The 19,442-nt window shown below is 51.6% G+C and overlaps 7 protein-coding genes across 7 annotated transcripts; 3 read left to right on the top strand and 4 right to left on the bottom strand.

Moving 5' to 3' along the window:
- Positions 1-3,640: 3,640 nt before the first annotated feature.
- LTHEOB_11576 (Mannosyl-oligosaccharide glucosidase) lies at positions 3,641-4,487 on the bottom strand (the record flags this gene model as incomplete). Its single annotated transcript, XM_035508347.1, has 2 exons — positions 3,641-4,243; positions 4,305-4,487. The coding sequence occupies 2 exons, from the start codon at positions 4,485-4,487 to the stop codon at positions 3,641-3,643; spliced, it is 786 nt and encodes a 261-aa protein (XP_035365899.1).
- A 711-nt stretch (positions 4,488-5,198) lies between these two features.
- On the bottom strand, positions 5,199-7,145 carry LTHEOB_11575 (Amidase; the record flags this gene model as incomplete). Its single annotated transcript, XM_035508346.1, has 3 exons — positions 5,199-5,817; positions 5,937-6,800; positions 7,006-7,145. 3 exons carry the CDS (start codon positions 7,143-7,145, stop codon positions 5,199-5,201), a joined length of 1,623 nt encoding a protein of 540 aa, XP_035365898.1.
- Positions 7,146-8,016: 871 nt separating this feature from the next.
- Positions 8,017-9,323, top strand: LTHEOB_11574 (Integral membrane protein; the record flags this gene model as incomplete). Its single annotated transcript, XM_035508345.1, has 3 exons — positions 8,017-8,232; positions 8,285-8,799; positions 8,861-9,323. 3 exons carry the CDS (start codon positions 8,017-8,019, stop codon positions 9,321-9,323), a joined length of 1,194 nt encoding a protein of 397 aa, XP_035365897.1.
- An 817-nt stretch (positions 9,324-10,140) lies between these two features.
- LTHEOB_11573 (uncharacterized protein) lies at positions 10,141-12,189 on the top strand (the record flags this gene model as incomplete). The annotated part of the gene is made up of 6 exons (XM_035508344.1): positions 10,141-10,678; positions 10,726-10,822; positions 11,156-11,226; positions 11,279-11,597; positions 11,648-11,876; positions 11,983-12,189. 6 exons carry the CDS (start codon positions 10,141-10,143, stop codon positions 12,187-12,189), a joined length of 1,461 nt encoding a protein of 486 aa, XP_035365896.1.
- Positions 12,190-12,277: 88 nt separating this feature from the next.
- LTHEOB_11572 (Short-chain alcohol dehydrogenase) lies at positions 12,278-13,207 on the bottom strand (the record flags this gene model as incomplete). The annotated part of the gene is made up of 5 exons (XM_035508343.1): positions 12,278-12,352; positions 12,416-12,441; positions 12,537-12,770; positions 12,825-12,992; positions 13,081-13,207. 5 exons carry the CDS (start codon positions 13,205-13,207, stop codon positions 12,278-12,280), a joined length of 630 nt encoding a protein of 209 aa, XP_035365895.1.
- Positions 13,208-14,072: 865 nt separating this feature from the next.
- LTHEOB_11571 (Mfs general substrate transporter) lies at positions 14,073-16,340 on the bottom strand (the record flags this gene model as incomplete). The annotated part of the gene is made up of 12 exons (XM_035508342.1): positions 14,073-14,200; positions 14,261-14,394; positions 14,450-14,657; positions 14,709-14,866; positions 14,923-15,143; positions 15,203-15,283; positions 15,346-15,370; positions 15,559-15,592; positions 15,653-15,664; positions 15,913-16,075; positions 16,132-16,194; positions 16,254-16,340. 12 exons carry the CDS (start codon positions 16,338-16,340, stop codon positions 14,073-14,075), a joined length of 1,314 nt encoding a protein of 437 aa, XP_035365894.1.
- Positions 16,341-16,787: 447 nt separating this feature from the next.
- Positions 16,788-17,750, top strand: LTHEOB_11570 (Dienelactone hydrolase; the record flags this gene model as incomplete). Its single annotated transcript, XM_035508341.1, has 4 exons — positions 16,788-17,048; positions 17,106-17,388; positions 17,464-17,631; positions 17,686-17,750. The coding sequence occupies 4 exons, from the start codon at positions 16,788-16,790 to the stop codon at positions 17,748-17,750; spliced, it is 777 nt and encodes a 258-aa protein (XP_035365893.1).
- Between the last annotated feature and the right edge of the window lie 1,692 nt (positions 17,751-19,442).

The raw sequence follows: 19,442 nt of genomic DNA, 5'->3' as shown, positions 1-19,442 counted from the left end.
CACCTACGCCACTAACACCGCTCGACATATTTCTTCATCTCATCTAGGAGAACAAGAGAATGTTTTTAACGGAGATAGGTTCGCAAAGGTAACAGATCGGCGTCTACAACGATCGGAAGTGTTGGTGGCTGAGGCGTAGACTGCGCCGCTTGGACCTGGGATGTTGGGAAGATCTCTATAGGCCTGAGCTAGAAATAAGGAAAAATTCTAGAAAAGCCTTCAAGCTAACGAAGTTTTGCACTCCCCAATTTTGCAAAGTCCTAAGTCGGTCCGATAATTGCGGCTCAACAGGTGGCGGGGCCGTCGGTGATTGTTGTAGACGAAGTCATTAGAGCCGCCGTCACCGCCACCACCACCGCCGCCGCCTGTTTGGGGAAAGGAGTAGAAAGGACTGTCCGTGGAGGTTGGAAGTGGGAGCGGAGACAGCAGTCTGGGGCTGGGTTTTGTTCACAGAACGGCCAGCTGACCGCCATTCAGATAAGCATCAGCACTTTCGCTTCTTTGATTTCCACGACCCAGCCATCGATAACTACCCTTCGCTGCTATATATTCAGCATGAAAAGAAAAGAAACATCATGATTAGTCAGCCATCTAGATTGCTTTCAAAACAAGAGAAGAAGGAAAGACGAAGCAAAAAAAGAGGACTTAAACCAAATACTGCTTCTCTCACCCTGCCACATCCTGACTCCGGGGTAATCAGATGAAGGCCTTTCCACGCTTATGACGTAATCTTACACTGGCTTTCGAAAACTGGAGCTGCGAACGCCACTTGTGACGGTAGACCTTCGATTTCGCCTGCGACGCCGTCGTCTACCACCATGTCGTCACGGTGAAACAGGCGCCTTATACTGTCTTGAAGTTCCATCTCCAGTAGAGAGTGAAGTGGTTGGCGATCAGGTCGAATGCAATAGCTGCCTTGAGCGAGCACGCCACTTTATAGCCTCTACTACTGTCTCCCGCTGGGTCCTTGCGTATGGGGAAGCGAATTTCAGCGTCTGGATCCACAACCGCAGGGCTGAACGAAGGGTCCAAGATGAGGCGCCATGGCGTGCGCGCCGCCACGATGCGTATTTCTTTAAGCGCTTGGCTCAATCCATCAGTGTCCGTACAGTGCGTGCAGTGCGCGGCGGTTGCGGCGAAGTCAAAGTACCGGCCCAGAATGACTTCGCAGTATCTTGCCAATACTCCGCCGCATTTATATTGTTTGTTGGTATGTTCTGGTACTTGTAATTGGAAAGAAGAATGTTCGTCGCGCCTACTGCGGCGCAGAAGGAAGCGGCGCGGTTATAGCGCCCAACACCATGATCCACTGACTTAGTAGTAAGTGAGGTCGGTCTCGTAGCTCGCCTACACTTATATAAGCAAATTATATACTTACCTAGGATGGAAACCCTTTCAAGCCTCAAGAAAGCTTTTGTATGTGCGCGGCGCCTTGCGGCGGTATAGTAGGTTACGCATCCACGGGCACAGCAAAAGATTGTAGAAGAGCACCAGAGCCAGGTGGACCTTTTCAAGACGCAGGTTTCACAGGTGCATCAATCTTTTGTGTTATAGGGACCCGAACGGCGAGCCAAAGGAGACGAGAAGGACATCAGTTCAAATGTTACCAAGGCAGAAGCGTCTTTCCAAAAAGGGACTAGCTCTGTGCCACACCAACTTCCCTCTTTCTAGAGCTATCATGGCGCAGCATAGTTTCTTCTTGGTCCATTAGGCTTCTGAAATAGTAGCGCGCGCTACTCTAGCGGTTGGTGTAGCATGGTTTGATACATGGCGTAGAGAGTTTGGGCGGTGATGGTTGGTCTGGCTCGAAGCTTGGCCGAAGCCTTGCGAGACCATGATATCTAGCTTGTGGTCGCTTGAGTCTTACTGAGCTCCTCTTACTCTCCCTTGTGATAGGTTTAGTAGAATTCACACATCTCTATCAATCTTATAGACTGTGATAACAACGGGGGTAACCACAGTTCTGCCAACCAACTCCGCAACTAGCTGATGCGGTGGACTGGCTATTTCTATCATATACATGGTGCTCTTTGAAACGGTCAAGAAGATGCGCGCGGCTACTGCGACGTTCTAGACCGACTTGAGAGCCACATTTTCACCGCCTTTGCTAACATAAAGGCGTGGGCTATTGCGACTTGCTATATAAATCAACCAGTCTTTCATTCTAATAGACAAGGAAAACTGAAGGTCATCTCTCCACTTGTCTTCATATACTGAACGGTTTCATTGAATCCAATCTTGTTTGATACCACCTAGCCATCCAAAAAAACAAAAACCCCATGTGGGGCTTTTCCAAATATGGCGACGAGTAAGTTCATAGTCTTTGCCAGCTCTGGCCTTTGCTCCGTTTTCTTCATATTGACCATGCATTTAGAAGAAAAGTTCTCGCAGAAAACGGCCGTAGCTATCCTTCTGAGGGTTTCGTTCATCATCTTCTTCGTGTGTATCCCAACTTTCGGGGGTAAGACGCCTACTGCATTCGCTTTCAATTCTGCTGAAAGGCATCTGACGCACCTTTTCTATAGTGATGACTCTGGCCGGTTGCATATCCAGTTCGCCTGCGATTCCGAATATTTTCCTAGCCAAGCTGCGCCAAGGACAAAACGATAACTTTGAATTACGCGTGGGATATTACGGTAAGAGAAGATTCACCATTCTACACTTTCTAAGTGGAGGCTGTTGACTTGGGAAGCAATCGCTAATAGCTGGTATACCTTTTAGGTGTCTGTGCTAGCCAGAACAAGCAAGTCGCATGCTTCCCTACCCCCCACACCGCAGGTGCATCGTCCCGTCTTTCCAGTAGCATCGCGGAAAGCTTCGACAACACAGCATCCATGGACTCGCTCATTGCTCTTGCATTCCCGCTCCAGTCTGTATTTCAACAAACCCTTCCTACAGCATTGACGATATACCTGGCTGGGATCATCTCCAGTTTGGTGTTCATGCTGGCCTATAAGGTTTTCGTGAAGAAGGGTTCTTTGGAAGCGTTTCAAACGGCTAAAAATTCCCGAAACGTAGCCACAGGCTGTTTCTGGGGGTCGACAGCATTGACTCTAGCAGCGGCTATCTCTGTCACGCAGGCACAAGCTGCGATACAATTCGCTACGTCCAAGATGGCGGACTCAACAGTGCACGTTTCGCGAGGGGTAACGCTGGAAATATTTCAGTGGTTTATCTTTGCTTTCTCGTTTTTGTTCGCCTGTGTAGCTACGGTTTTGATGTCAGAGCGAGCGAAATCCGGTCCACCACCACCACCCAAGCCCACGTCCGATGCAGCAGCTTCAGCTACATCCGGTGCATCCCCACCTAGCGCTCGTCAAACCGCATCTAGCGCTCGTCCAGCCACGTCCACAGCGTCACCAGCTGCAGCTCGTGCAGCGCCAGCTCGTGCAGCGCCAGCTCGTGCAGTCCCATCCAGACAGCAGTAGCCATCACATATCACAGTGAAGCAGAGACCTGGCCAGGGTAGAAGAAGTCTGGGACGGTTCATGTAGTAGCAGGAAAATTAATACTTCTGACGGGGTATCCGGTGGATTTCATGATATTTGTTTCTCTTCGTTTGCTGTTTGCTATTTTCTCTATTTTCTAGTTACTAGTTGGCCACTGGCAGCGTAGAGTATATACGCTGCCTGCACATAATCTATATCTCATCTTGCGCAACATTCCTCCACTTTCTTCCAACTCTCTTCGACACGGTCGTCCGATCTACGCCACCTTCCCCTCTTTTGATGTTTTTATTGAACCACGCCTTGACTTCTTCATCCTCACATGCATCAAGGATATCTTCTTCCAACATGAGATGACAGTACATGTAAGGTATGCACCAGACGTGCAAAGTACTTTTCCATTGACCAGGGGTGGGCTGATTCAGGTACACTCGAACAAAGCTTTTGAGAAGGAGGGCGCTATCCGGACAATAGAGACTGCTCTCCTTGTACTGGCTATATCCCACCATTTCGGCTCCATCAGCGGGTGGGCACAGGCCGACATAGGCGCTACGGATAAGCACGACTCTGGTATCCCTTTCAGCAGCATCTGGTAGGTTGAAGCGGACAGAATTGCGGTCTAGTTCCTCGAAGTGCCGTGCTACGTCCCGGTGGATCTTCGACAACTTTTCATCGTCTTGAAAGCGCACAGGGTCGATGGTTGAGCCGAATGACCACGGGGCAGGCTTGAATCCAGCCTCAAGGAGTTTCTTTGCAGCTTCCTCAAAGTCGTCATCGGCAGGTACGAGCATGTAGTTCTGAATTTTTGGTCAGACTTGGAGAGTAGGAGAAGACGATGTGGCAAAATTATGAGCTTACAGAGATGAAGATATTCACACCAAGGTGAATCATGGCTGATTCGCCCCATAGTGCGAGGCTGAGTGGGCTCAGTGCAGGAACGACATACTTGTCAAAAGGGTTAGGTGCGTTAAAGTCAGGAATGGGAGGCAGCGGAAGCTGAGCAGAGCCTGATGTTTCTGCTCCCTTAGCGGAATCAAACATGGATTTTTTGCTGGTTTGTGGGACGTGCAGAATCGACGAAGTTTGTGCAAACGGATGAATGGAGAAGAGTGACGCTGCGCCGCGCTGCCTGCTGCCGCCTAAATGCCCCGCCGGCGCGGGAAAACTAGTCACCGCTGCCGTCGCCAAGCTCTAATTTTGTAGTAAATATGTGGCCGAGTCCTGCTGGTATATTTGATAATTACACGCTATCTATATCTGCCGAAATCTCCTTGTATCCAATAAGACGAAAGGTCTCGTTTTGTTTCGTCCCCTTAGCGACCCTACGATGTTCCGATTTTATGCTTGGCTGTCATCAGCCGCACTATTGGTTACATCGGATACTAGGATCCATCCGTTGCACATAATAGCCCAGCTAGTCACCGCTGCATTTTCGACAGCTTCGTTTTGCCAATGCTCAGCGTTCTGTCTTCTGTTGGCATGAGTCATTTTCTCGTACCCAAACATCCCGCCTATTTCACGCCTCATCCACGTTATGTGTGCCGCGAGCAGTACAATCGGAGAGTCCCTTAATAGCCTAGAGCGCATGAAGCGGGCTCTCAAAGAATGCGTGGACTGGAGCATGTCATCGAGAATCTCCCTAAAGCATTACATACCTCTTCATAATGTAGTCCAGATACAAATGCGATCAGATAGTTCATTACCAGAATCAATCTCCCCGTTTCTACCCCCAGAGCATTGCTATCGACCTACCTACGCATTATCCACCGGCACATTCCTCACCCTCCACCCCCTCCACTCAGGCAACGGCCTCTCCCACCCCTTCACCCTCCGCGCATCCTCCACTGCACTCGCATACCTCACCAGCAAGCCTTCACTCCACGCCGTCCCCATAAACGCCAAGCCAAACGGCATCCCTGACATCTTGTTCACACCAGCCGGAATCGTCACGACCGGATACCCCGCCTGTGCCGCAATCTGCGGCGCCTGCGCGACATCCGTCGGAGCAAGCAGCGCATCCAGCTTCGTCACTTCTCCATTCGCCCCCCTCCACACCAGCGCTGCATCAATCCCATCCTCCCGCGTCGCCTTTTGGCAGAAGTGCAGCGCCTGCCAGTACGTCTCGTTCATTTCGCCTTTCGTGGCGAGCGAGGCCAGGAAGCCGTCCTGGCCGGAGGCGAAGGCGGGGTGGACGCCGGGCAGGCCGCCTTCGGAGCCGGGATTGGCGTTATTGTAGGCGACGATGTCGTCGAGGGTGCGGATGGAGGTGTTGTTGAGGTCGGCGAGGTAGCGGGCGATGTCGTTGTAGAAGTCGACTTTGATGTAGGTGTATTCGGATTCGTTGGGGAAGCCGCGGGTGGTGCCGTAGTCCCTGTGGGTGGGTGAGTATAAGAGCGAGTATGTATGGGATAGAGAGGTGTATAGGGTGGAGAAGAGGACTGAAAGGAGGAGGGGGAGGATGGAAGAAAAGAAAGAAGGTCAGGGGCTTACCAGTTCCAACCGTCCGGGCTGACAATAGTCTTCCAGTTGAGCAGCTCGGTGCCGTTGATGACGGTTGCGCCGGCTTCTTCCATTAACGCGACAGTCTCGAGCAGCTGCGCTTGCATGTCTTCGTCGGCCCACTGCCAGAAGCTCAGCCACGGAATACCGAAGGTGGCGCCTTTGAGAGCATCCTTGTTAGCAAGGAAAGACGCATAGCCAGTCTGGCGGCTCGGCACATCCGAATTGTTGAGCTGCGCCGAAGTGTAATTATCGCGAGCATCGTAGCCGTAGATGCCGTCGAGGCAGTACGTCGCATCACGCACTGTCCGCGCCAGACACCCCACAGTATCCTGATGCGAGGACTCCGGGATAACGCCGTCTCTCGACGTCAAGCCGACCGTGGGCTTGATACCGACCAGCGCATTCCGTTCCGCCGGGTTCACGACACTCCCATCCGTCTCCGTTCCGAGAGCGAAAGTCACGAGATTCGCTGCCACCGCAACACCGCTGCCAGAACTACTCCCGCCGGGGTTGACGGTGAGGTTGTACGCGCTGCGGCACTGGTCGCCGCGGGCGGAGAAGCCTTCGGAGTACGAGTTGGAGCGCATGTCGGCCCACTCGCTCAGCGTGGCGTGGCCAAGCAGCAACGCTCCTTCGTCGCGTAGACGGTGCACGACATGCGCATCGCGCGGCACGACGGAGCCCAGCAGTGCGTAGCTGCCCGCAGTCGTCTCCATCTTGTCCTTGGTTGCGATGTTGTCCTTGACCAGAAAAGGGATGCCATGCAGGGGCCCACGGACCCGGCCGGCCGCACGCTCGGCGTCGAGGCGGGCGGCGATTTGGAGGACGTCTGGATTGAGCTGCATTATGGCGCTGCAGATCGGTTAGTTTTTGGTGTATAAATGATTGGTTTGCGTGATATTGCATCAAAGTCGGATAGTTGAAGCTCTCATCTGGGTGTTTTTGTTTCCAGATATGACACGCAATCACGTGCCGATGGACGCTTCAGCTGCCTACCTTGGTGTTGTAATACTAAGCGAGAGGAGCGGGTAGTTTGGAAAGGACGTTCATGACTCACTGAAGGTATGTGTCGGTTATCAGTATTCTTTGCATATAGCAAAGAGCAAGCTCCACGCTTGTGAAGACGCCGTTCTCCAATGCATCCTGAAGTTCATCAATGGTGGCCTCTTCGAGCTTGAAGCCGTTGCATGTCGGCATTGGAAAGAGGTTGGCGGTGCCATTGGTCCCAACATCGCCCCCAAATGAGGGTGGAAGGGGGTCCTGTAGACTGCTGTTACCCCATTGCGTTGCACTAAGGAAGCAGCCGGGTGATTGAGCAGCGGATGCTACCAAAGCCGTGGAAAGCGTGGCTGTGACAAGGGTCCGGATGTACATGGTTTGGAGATGATGGCTGCCTCAGCCGCAGGGGAAGGAGAGTTCAGAATTTGTACGCCTGGCAAATAGGGTGTTTCGGCGGATGCTGAAGGCCCCAAGTGCGGCGTGGCAGCGCAAGAGTGGGGCGGAGGTGAGCTGATGGAGAATGTGGCGCCGGGCTAACGATTCGCTTCGCTTGCCGACCGCCCTGCCTCTCCAGGCACCAGGCACGCCCGACCGATCTGCACATTCCTGCAGCAATCCAGCAGATCTTATGGTGATCTTGCTGAAGCGAATTTTGCAGTAATATTCGAGATGCAAGTAGCCTGAAGCTTAGCCAACGCTGCCAAAACATGATCAGACCTCACCCACTTTTTATAGTTTGCGTCATCCCCGCGAATAGCCGGAACAACTTCCGGGATCCTGCTCCTAGAAGCCGTATAGGGAAACCGGCACGTAATACCGGCGGAACCCGACGCCTCTGCCGTTACCACGCTAGGCATTTTTTACCCTGTCAACGTCGTAGCAACTAGTCCGTCATTCAGCTCAAGTTCTCCTTAAATTTTTTTCACATCGCGATGCCGATTATGTTGCATGTGATGATGTCTCGAAGACAATTCCATCTTCATTTAATGACTTCCCTTGGTTCGCCACGGTGTTGAGACAATTATTGCAATGCCGCTACTCCGCAACCCTGTGATCATCGTGCGCAGCAATGCTCGCCGCAGACATTCAGCAGGCTCTTACAGATGGCCGAATACCCAATGGCATCTCCACTGAATACCTCGCTGCCAGCAAAGATTCCGGCGCCGAGGCTGGCATCTTGGCCGTTCTCGCTCTTGCGTTGATCATAACAGCCTTGCGCCTCTACGCTCGAATATCTGATCCACGAGGTCTGGTCCTTGAAGACTACTTGATCATATTAACAGCTGTAAGATGTTCCGCCTGACTGTTTCCAACACATTCCACTAACCAACGAACAGGCACAACTCATCACCTTCGTCGGCCTCTGCCTCAAACTCCTCGCCCTCGGCTCCGGCAGACACATCGAATACATCGAATACGTACTTCCCCTTTCCACCGTCAACACGACTGAAGTCCTCGACTTCACCGCGCACATCATCTACACCACCGCCCTCTACACCTGCCGCATGTCCGGCCTGAGCTTCTATCGGCGGCTCTGCCTGCGGCATGGCGTTCTCTCGCTTGCCGTCAACATCTCCTTCGGCCTCATCACAGCCGGCTTCGTCCCGCAGCTGTTCCTCATAATCTTCCACTGCACCCCCGTCACCGGCTTGTGGCCGTATCCGTGGCAACCGGAGTATGCGTCCGGCCGCTACCATTGCATTGACTGGGGCATCGTCTACCTAACCAACTCGATTGTCAGTCTCGTCAGCGACCTGATTCTGTTCGTCATCCCCATCGCGCTGATCGCCATCTACCGCGGTTCGATCAAGAATAAAATTAAACTCAGCGTCGTACTAATCCCTGGTATACTGTAAGCCTTCCTCACACCCACCACCACATCAACTGCTCACTCTCTCTCCCCCCCTATCCAGCGTCATCGCCATCTCCATCACCCGCCTCGACCTCGTCCACCGCGGTTGGACCGACCAGGACCAGTCGTGGTCTTACGGGCCCATGCTGGCCATCGAGACGGCCGAGATCGGCGGCACTATGGTCGCGTTATCGGCGCCCGCGCTGAAGGTGTTTTTCGGGCGTGTGTACCACGCCTCTACTTTCCACAGTTCGAGCAAAGACCGGGCGACTGGAAGGCGGACAAACGACTGTGGATACGGAGCAGGGGTGCCGGGGGCAAGGGCACGGGATGCGGGCACCGAGTTGGAGGGTTGGCAGCGTCGAGGTGTGGTAGGGAATGAGACGGTTGTTGGGGCGAGCGCGGAGGAGTTGGACGGGGAGGATGGGAGGGGGAGTGAGGAGGATTTGCTGGTTGTGGGCGTGGGCGTGGGGAGTAAAGATGGGGGTTTGAAGGTTTCCACAACGGTTAAAATGAGGACGTAAGTAATGGGGTGAGTCCTGTAGATAGAGTCTGTACCTCTTCGAATGTTATGAAAGTGTTGACTTCCCTGTTTATATGCTGGAAAAACAAAACAAAAGAGACTCAGAGGGTCAGCGTATAAGAGGTATGCAGGGATGCTTGATGTTCCTTTGCCCTAATGTCGGCTAATTGCCGAGGTGTTGACCGGGGGCTGTCGTGCGGGGAAAGCTATTCGTGTTGACAATTAACTCCACAATTACCGACCCCGGACGCGGGGTTTAATACGGCGCTAACCTCCCTAAATTCTCCTCACCAAGCATCCTTTTCCCTTTTCCGACCTTTTGTCTACTCTGTGTTCCGTATGCTTAACTGCCGCGCAGCCACTCACGTCGCTTCTTAGCTTACTCGAGATCCGAGTAAACAGCGCAGGCTTTGACCCACACTGGAAACGATTCCCTGATTCAATAAATTCTTTATCAAATTGATTGAAGAACACTTACCACGCATCTGGCTACGGTAGTAATTATCTCTGTAAGCTCCTGAGAGCAGAGATGGAAGCTGGAAGCGGGCCGATGCCTGCCACTGCCGGACGCAGCGGGACCAGCTCAAGATCCGCCGCTTCGGCATCCCACAATGCACGGCGGTCGGGCAGCCGAAAGCATCGTGGACTCACATGTGCAAACTGCCGTGCGAAGAAAGTGCGTCTGAACTGGTGCAATCAAAACCCAGTATTGCATGGCAAGCTAATCAGGGTTCCAGATACGGTGTGAAGGAAGCCAACCGACATGCAAGACGTGCGAAACGTATCGCGAAAAATGCCGTTATGAGAAACTTCCTCCAATGTCGCAGGTTCTGGCCATGGCAAAGCGGCTTCAAGAGGCGGAGCAGACCATTGCTGAACTTCGGGCTGGTGCCGGAGAAGCTACGCGGCGCTCCCAAAGCCGCGGACCTCAGCCACCCGTCGAAATCAGCACCCAGTCCATCGAGATTGACCAGCTTCTCGATCAACCTGCAGTCAATTCTCCGCCCGAACAAAATGCATCAGTGGTTTCTTCGCCCAAAGAGGTGCCACCAGACCTGAGTGTCGACCAGGACGGCAAGATATGCTTCTATGGGCCAACGTCGGCCGTCCACGATCCACCGGCCTTGGATCTCCCCCTTTCCCGAGCGTCAAATCAGGAAGAAGCAACGCTGAAAGCTCAAGCCCGGACAGTGTTGGCCGCCAAGGCGAATGAGGCAAGGGTATGGGAGGCGTTCGCCTTGGGGCGTGCTGCTATCCAAACCGACATTCCCCGTGAAGTCATCACCAAACTTCTAAACCTCCACTGGACATGGATCTCCCCGATGTTTATGTGGGTCTACCGGCCAGCCTTCATCTGTAAGTTCTCAGCGAGAATTGTGTGTGTTAGCGCTAATCAGGGGCAGTTGACATGTCGACGGGCGGCCCGAACTACTCTGAATTTCTCCTGCTTGTGCTGTGTGGTCATGCCGCAAGGTTTTGTGACATTCAACTAGCAGAGAGGTTAATTTCGAAAGCGCGGATTCTACTCGGCAATGTTATCCACCAGCCGGCTTCCGTTCCCACGGTCCAGGCACTTCTTCAATTGAGTGCTCGCGACTTGGCTTATGGATCAATATCCCAAGCATGGCTATACAGCGGAATGGCATTCAGGATGGCCTGTGACCTAGGGCTACACCACAGCACTCCAGCTGACCTGAGCCTCGAGGGATTGAGCGTGGTCGATATGGAAGTCCGACGGAGGCTTTTCTGGAGTTGCTATTTCTGGGATAAGTAAGATTTTCCGAACGGTATCGTGTATGGCCACATACCTCGATAGCTGACAGGTATTTACAGAGCTATCAGTTTGTACACCGGGAGGATGCCGGCTTTGACGGATATTCCGGATAACGCCAGCTTCGAATTCCGTGAGTTTGCCCATTATTGAGCAAGGTGTTCTACCTACTAAATTCAGCTCAGTGGATGACAGCTCTGAGTCGGAGCTCTGGTCTCCCTTCTGCGTTGACTCGCTGGCGATGGCCAAGCTGGCGCCTGGCGAATATCCACCGCGGAAGGGTCACTACGTCTCGTGTTTTGCCAACTCTTGCAAGCTGGCTGTCATCATCGATGATATCATCATCAGCCTGTATTCACGGCGTGCTGTATCGAAGTTCAACGCTTCCCTAGATCGGATTAAAGCAAAACTTGCTGCATGGCGGGCTCAGTCACCAGCTCACCTGAGTTATGATGGAAACGAGCTTCCGGAATATGGTCCACCACCACACATAATATCACAAAAGTGAGTAAAACCGTCATGGCTATGAATCGTCTCAATTAACCGCTCGGCAGCCTCTTGTATTATGCCAGTGTAATTCTCACGCACAGGCCGTTCTGCTCTGTCCCTACGCATTACGAAGCGTGCGTTAGCGCTGCCAAGAGCATGGAGAAACTACTTCTTCTGATTGAGGGAACTTTCGGGTTTGAGAACATTACCTACTTGATGGCTTATTGCGTGTACACCGGCGCGTCGGCTCTTCTACGAGATGCCAGAAATGGCAACGCCGAAGCGGCGACAAAGGTACAGACATTTCACCAGGGCGCTTCGGGTAGGCTCCGTTAAATGTCCTTTACTGGAGCGAAGTCTGGAAATCATCAATAAAGGCCTCAGACCACCCCCGGGTCAGACTGTACCACTCGATGACTCGCAGGGCATGAGTTCTCCTACTGGACACAACTTTATTCCGGCTTTCCCATACTTCGGAGTCACTGGAGCTGACAGTTCCAATCCGACTGCGGAACCATTTGGTATGAATACTGCAACATTCTCCATGCTGGACTGCTTTCCGGAAGCGCATATGGATTTCACAGAGTGGTACACACCTCCAATGTAACCGGAAGTCGAATTTGAGCAATACTTTACAGATAGGTGCACGCCACTGCCTCATGACGAATCAGAAACATATGGATTGTTCTGTTGATCTAAAGCTTGCTGGTCACAGCTTCTGCGAGGGTATCGGCTTTCAGGGCTGGTCTGTCGGCCCTGCCAGCAGTAGTCTATAGAACAATTGTCAGCATGTTTTCAAAAAAATCAGCCTCGCTCTGGTGAAAGATCCTTACGCCTCCATCCACAGGCATGATCAAGCCTGTAATCCATTTTGCTTCTTGATAGGAAGAGAATAGCTGCGGCTTGTTAGCTGCGCTATATTCACTGCCCTTGAAGTGTGGAAAGAAGGCTTACCATATCCTACGTCCCAGGCAGTGCCCTCCTTTTTCATGAGATTCTGATTGATTCTCGCTCGTCTCATTTCATCCGTCATGCCGCGCCCTCTGGTCATGGGAGTGTACACCATTCCAGGAGCCACACAGTTGACGCGGATGTTCTCCTGGCCATGGTGCGCTGCCATTGCCCGCGTCATCTGGATGATGGCTCCCTTGGTTGTGGGATAGAGAAGACTGGGGTTGCCGCCGAGCACTGCAAATGTTATTTCTGGGCTCGCGCTTCTTATGGGGAACCTGGTTTACTCACAGCCGCTGACGGATGACATGTTCACAATGGATCCCCGGCCCGCCTTTCTCATTTCGGGAATGGCGTATCGGCTCATTAACACCATGCTTGTCAAGTTGATGCGCATGTCTCGGTCCCAGGCTTTGAGATCGATCACGGTGGCATCGCCCAGAGCTCCTCCAACTCCCACTGCACACGAGTAAGCATTCATATCCAATAGAAATGGCTAGAGTTTTCCGCAGCACCCCATGCATCTTGTTCCTGCTGCAAGACTTACCGATGTTGACCAGAATATGTAGCTCCCCCCACAGTGCCACTGTCTTCTCTACAGCAGCCTTGCAAGACTCCTCACTTGTCACGTCACCCTGGATAACCTCAGAGATACCGCCTTCCTTGTCGATCATCCGCTTGGTTTCTTTGGCCCAGTCCACGTTAAAATCAACAAGCGCAACTTTGGCCCCGTGTCGAGCGAGAAGAATAGCAGCCGCACGTCCGTTACCAATCTCACCTGTTGTATGGCTTTAGGTCAGCATTACGAAGGCATGCGGAACAAAGTGGGCTGGCTTTCGAGAAAAGAAAAAGGAGGAAATCTCTCACCGTCCATTCGTGAGCCAGCACCAGTCACCAGGGCTACATCGTTCGTGAGGTCAAATGCTCTGGATGGCTGCATCGTGAAATCCCTCTCACTGCGGCTTGGTGGAGTTTGAGATGGAATCCTCCTCCTTCAGCTGTGGCAGGAGAGTTGTGGTGCGGGGTAAATGCGCTGTACTTAATGACTCTATTTCCCTGAAGTTTGATACGCAGCTTGCATAGTGCCATGCATCGATCCCTGCAGCGCGTCGGTTACTCTCCACTCGGCAATCCTCCGTGGTCTGTCGGCGCGCTCGAGTTCCGAGCTGTGCATAGGTTGGGTCTTTTGAGGGGCTTCACTCACTTCTCATCACGACCCACACTGCAAAGACAATTTTTCGCGTACTCGGCGCCATTCCGCGGGCAATGGTACCTCTACGTCGGAATCCGGATTTGTGGAAATGATGAGCAACTGAATTGGGAACGTACGCAAAAAAAAGGAAAAGGGGCATCGGCCTGAAAGCAGGAAATTGTCAATGCTTGATCGATTAGCAGGAGCAATTGAAGCCTTCGGGTGAGAAATTGGGATGCAAAATCAACTCCGTTGGTAAGATTAATTTTCATGCAGATATCTACCACATTGAAAAACAGCAACTGTGATGCGGAGACTATATGAAGTTCCAGGTACACGTCGCTGCACTACAATACGTAACGAAAGTTCTTGTTCTCAAACTCGGTCTGATCCAGCATTCCAGCCTTGTCACTTTCTTCTTTGTTTTGAGGGCCATGGATCCTATTACGCCGCCGATTTTCCAGGAACATGTACGCTACAAATGAGAGTCAGAGTGTTTTCGCAGCAGGTAATTTTCGGGTCTAATAGAACATACCAAGGAGCAGAAGATGACAGCCCAATTTTATACTGTATCCAACCAACAACCCAATGCTCGCTCCTTCGTAGTACGGAGCCTCAGACCCTTTGACGACGAAAGGACCTGCAAAGTTTCCCCAGCAATACGCCGTGCTGTTTTCACGGTCAGATGAAATTCAGCAACGCAGTTAAAGAAGGGTACACCTACAAAACGAGTGCACTTGCCAAGGAGCGGTGCGTGTACCCTGCCATGTTTGACGAAATGGTCGTCAAGGAAACCGTGAAGCCGACAGACTGGGCATTAACCAGCCAGAAACACACAAGTCTGCCCCAAGTACTGGAGCGGGGAAGATATGCCAACAGCGCGGCAGACACGGTGCACAGGATGTTGGCCGCCGTAGCCGTCAGCAGCCGTGCTGCTAATGGTTAATGGCGGTCGTAGGAGAATATTCAGTACTACCACTTACAATTGCGAACGTTCAAGGTGATGGCGCCGCCGATGAATAGCGCAACAATCTGTGTAGCGTCGCCAACAGACTTCAGCTCTGTCGTCTTCGTGGTGCCGAAGCCCATGTCGCGGATGATTATTGTCGAGAAGGAATTGACGACGCCGTTTGGAATGGCCCTGCGTGGATTTAATGATCAATAAAAACGTCTTCGAGGAAGGAGTGGGGTACTTACGCGGCAAAAACGGATATGAACAACAATATTGCTTTCGGGTCTTGGAATGCCACCACTGCTTGCTTCCTATCGAATGATTTGTTCTTGATGCCGGTCTCGTTGCCCGAGACGCGCTTGACAGCAACAAGGCGCTCGCGCTGCTTGAGAAACCATGCGTTGGATGGCGAGTCGGGAAGTAGAAACCAGACGATAAAAGCCCAAACGCAAGTAACTCCGCCGAGCTGGAATGGTTAATTAGCCTTGCTTTTCTTGCTCTCCAGAATATTTTCGAGGTGCGTACGATGTAGAAGATAAGCTCCCATCTCTCTGGAGTCATATCCGCCGGGAGCTTGGAAACACCCATTGAGATGTAAGAGCCGGCCTGAACAGTCGTGATCAGCAAGCATCATTCAGTGTATGCCGAGGAAATTATCTGGCACATACTATACCACCCCATCCTAAAGCGGAACTAAAACAGAGTTTAGCAAAGGTCTTCCTGTGGTTGGGGTCTTGTTTAAACACATACTACCAAATGCACTGTCTGAGCGGAATTTCTCGCCTGGTGAACCAAAAGCCGGTCATAAGAGTTAAGCCACTATAGGAAGGTACAATCAGCTAACTACACTTTGACACGATGAAACCTGGTAGTTGGCATACGGTGTAACAGCAGCCTCAAATATGCCCATGATGACTGTCAACATTGTCAATATTTTAGCTGAATGAAGCAGCAGGAAATCTGGCTCTGACATACATCGAACGGCAGCTTTATGAAGTCAGCCTGCGAAGTTCCCATAAATTTACATAGTCCTGAGACACACCTGCACTGGAATAAGACCGGCACTGGGTCAGGACAAGTACCATGACGCCCCAACATAAGATACTGGTGGCCATGATCCTTTGTGCTGGGAACCGACCTATCAACCAGCCACAAGGGTATTGCCCGAAGAAATAACCGGCGTAGACCACTGCCGCTTGTTACTATCAAATCAAGCGGCGTTATGACAAACTTACAAGCAGACAGGTAGTTGAACTGTTGTCCATGAAGCCCCAAAGCCTCTTGATAATCGAAGAGGTTGGCATAGTTCAAGGCGGTTTTGTCCATAAATTGCAGAGCTTGTGTGATTAAGAAGGCGGGAAGGATGATGAGGTCGATCTTCCATCGCACAGCTCGAGCCTAGGTCAAACATTAGTTGAGCATATCATAGTCTGTTGTGGCCATTTTCACTATACCTCCTTCTCAGAAACTTCAATATCCAGGCCTGCCAGGTACTCCCTGTAGCCGACTGCGTTCTCCTGATTTGACAACCGTCATTAGCACTGCATGGGTATAGCAGTAGAAGGGCTCAACAGACCATATGAATAGCATCTTCCTGGTGACCGCCATCTACTCTGTCCACATGCTCCACTTTCTCTTTGGTATCGTGTACCATGTTCTCCATGTCGAGGGATGCAAGCTGGAAGCAGGGTCCAGATCAGGGCGGCCGGTTGTTCTTGGGTTCGAGTAGGTCTTGAAGAACGAGAAACCAATCCACTCTGGCCGGGCAAACTCCTTATCGAACCTTGAGTCAAATTGAAAGAGGTCCGGGACAGGGATGTTCGGATACATCTCGCTTTACTGGCCACCTGCAAGCCTCGCGTCACTCACCCCGCACGAAAGCGGGGACACTCGGCGAGATTCCGCGGGCAAACACCGCGCCAATAATGCAGCTGCAGGAGATGGTTTGCCTTTCTGAAATGTCCGGGAACCAAGAATAGGCGTTTTTATGCTTCTCGTGTGGGAAAGCCGAGCGTTCTTTTCGCGGGCATCTTGTTGCTTCGTGCCCGCTTCTGCGCGTTTGACCCAGCTGCTACGCTTTTCTGCCTTCTAATTATCCCCCCAAACAACGATGGCTAGCAACGAATACCTCGCCAAGCCAAGCGGCGCGTGTTGCCTCGAAGGAACGCTGCACAGTGGCGAGCCGCGCGGGACCTTCACACAGATTGCCGACGTCGAGACATATGTGGCCACGCCACCGCCGGGCAAGTCCAACGGCAACATCGTGCTGTATTTTCCTGATGTCTGGGGCATGTTTCCAAACGGACTCCTTGTCATGGACGGCTTCGCAGATGCAGGCTACCTCACACTGGGGCTTGATTATTTCCGCGGCGTGTGTTACCGTTGATCTGATCTCGTTTGACAAGGGCGCGCTGACTGCGGTATCTAGGATCCCGTGTGGAAACATCGCAAAAACCGGCACGACAAATCAAACCCCGCATTCGACTATGAGGCATGGAAGCGCAAACATGTCGCCTTCGCGGATGTAGCCGTGCCGAAATGGGTGGAGGCGGTGAAGGCACAGTACGGTGGCGCTGCTACAAGATATGCATGTGTCGGCTATTGTTTCGGGGCTCCGTACGTGTGCAACGAGCTCGCAGGGGACACGGTCACGGCCGGAGCATTTGCCCACCCTGCCTTCCTGAGAGAAGAGCACTTCCGCAAAATCAAGAGTAGGTTTCACGCTTTATGCAAGGATGAAAGTACGTAACGAGGAACAGACACAGATGCTAAAGTTGTCGACACAGAGCCTCTCTTCATGTCGTGCTCAGAAGTAGACCACACTTTCGACCAAGGATCAAGACGGAGAGCGCTGGACATTTTGCGTGCAGAAAAGAAGACGTGGCATCTGCAATTGTTTTCTGGGGTTGAGCATGGATTCGCTTTGCGGGGCGATCCAGAAGACTCCTTTCAACGTATGTGATGCAAGTTAAGTCAATGTCTAAAAGGATGCTGACGAGAAAGTTTAGGGTGGGTTAAAGAGGAAAGTTTGAGGGGTATGTTGCAATGGTTTGATTTCTGGCTCTCTCAGTAATTTAAAAAAAAAAAAGGATAAGTATGCTTTCACATAATTCTTCTATATAAGTAATATGTAGTAAAGTCAATGCAGCCCATTTCACTCCGTACCGATTTCTTTTACGCTGAACCACAAGAGCATCCTTCGCGCTAATAACTATTTCGTGGTACAGATGATGTATCGATTTTATTCCCGAACTTTGCATTGATAGTCCACCCCAACTGCCTGGAAAGGATCGACTGGGCAAATTTGAAGCAATTTCGCAGTTGCCTGCGGGCGGTTAGACTAAGCTAGCTAATTTCACTGGGACATTGGATGCATACTGTGGTCTTGTAATGCGTAGGCTACATGGTGATGGTTGTGTGCCCACCGGAAGTGTCAGTAAGAGTTTCGACTGCCGTGACCACTTTCGTGAAGGTGGCAGCGGAAATCGTCGAGGAATCCCGGGCACGAAGAGCCGGGGGGAGAATATGTAGTGTTGGAGAAGCGGAAGCAATGATTGGGGAAGGAATGATTGAGGTAGCTAGAGTCGATATATCTGTAGTAACTGCTCCCGGAACAGCACCCGTGGCACTGCAGTCCGTTAGGCCGAACGGAATGGCTGACACCGACGGGTCTAAGGCAAGGGAATTAAGGAAATCTGGTGGGACCGTTGTGAAGCTTTCCGGTCCTGATGTCGGCGATGGAATGATGAGAGGATTTGCCGCGAACAGTGAAGTCGATGCCACGGTACATTGAGATCCGCTGAGTGGTCTCCATGTGGAGGCTGCAAATGTGCTGTATTCCAGGTACGCGGTCGGCCAATATCTTGAAAATGTCAGACAAGGAATTCAGATATCAAGTAGAAGACCTACAGGAATGTAGTACCCCTTTTCCACGTAATTGTATTTGTCGAAGACTTCTGAGTCAAAGTATACGGACCGATACGAGTGCTCGTGCAGCCATCCGATAGGATATACGTGGTTGTGATCAGGGCTGGTACGGTTGTAGTTGTCGTTATTGTAGTATTATAGACGATTCCAGGAAATGTGAGACGCGATGGGTGGATTGCTTCAACAGCGCACCCCGTGCATGTCGGATGAAGAGGGGTAGTGTTGGAGGAAAGCAAGAGAGTGCTATCCGCGCGTGGGGGAAATCGGGCAAGAGAGGGAGCATTGGCAAAAGCATAGATCCATTGGGTGAGGAACGAAAGTAGAGCGAATCCAATTGTGAATGAATGCATCATGAATAGCTCGCAACTTTCCAACGAAAGTCTCTTGCTGATTCCTTACCTGTGAATGGAGATGCGCACTGAAATATACAAATTCATGATGTGGGGAATATTGAAACCGGTCTATCTACCGAGCCTTTCCCGAGGGGCGCATCTTGTGACGAGAAACATGATTCCTAGGTCAGTCTAACTTGATGTTGCGCTGGAATCCGGGAATTACCTTTTACCAGGCGGTGAATGTAAAACTATGGGTCGAGGAACTCTGGATACTTACATCTGTGTAAAATGTGGCTGTTGGAGTTGATACAAGGTTGAGAAATGATGCATGGAAACTTTGAACTGGTATCATGAAATGCTAATCCGAAAAGTGAATAGTATGTGCGTCATTGAATACCGCTTTCTTGTCTAACACGAAAGGGGACGCCACAAAGCTCGAACGCACATTCTCAGGCCATAACATGACTTGGTCGGGGTCAGATCGAGCGACTGCTAACACGTTT

Source organism: Lasiodiplodia theobromae, assembly GCF_012971845.1.
Source record: "Lasiodiplodia theobromae strain AM2As chromosome Unknown scaffold_50, whole genome shotgun sequence".
NCBI classification, from domain to species: domain Eukaryota; kingdom Fungi; phylum Ascomycota; class Dothideomycetes; order Botryosphaeriales; family Botryosphaeriaceae; genus Lasiodiplodia; species Lasiodiplodia theobromae.
Note: the sequence above shows the minus strand (reverse complement) of the source record. Positions and strands in the feature narration are given on the sequence as shown.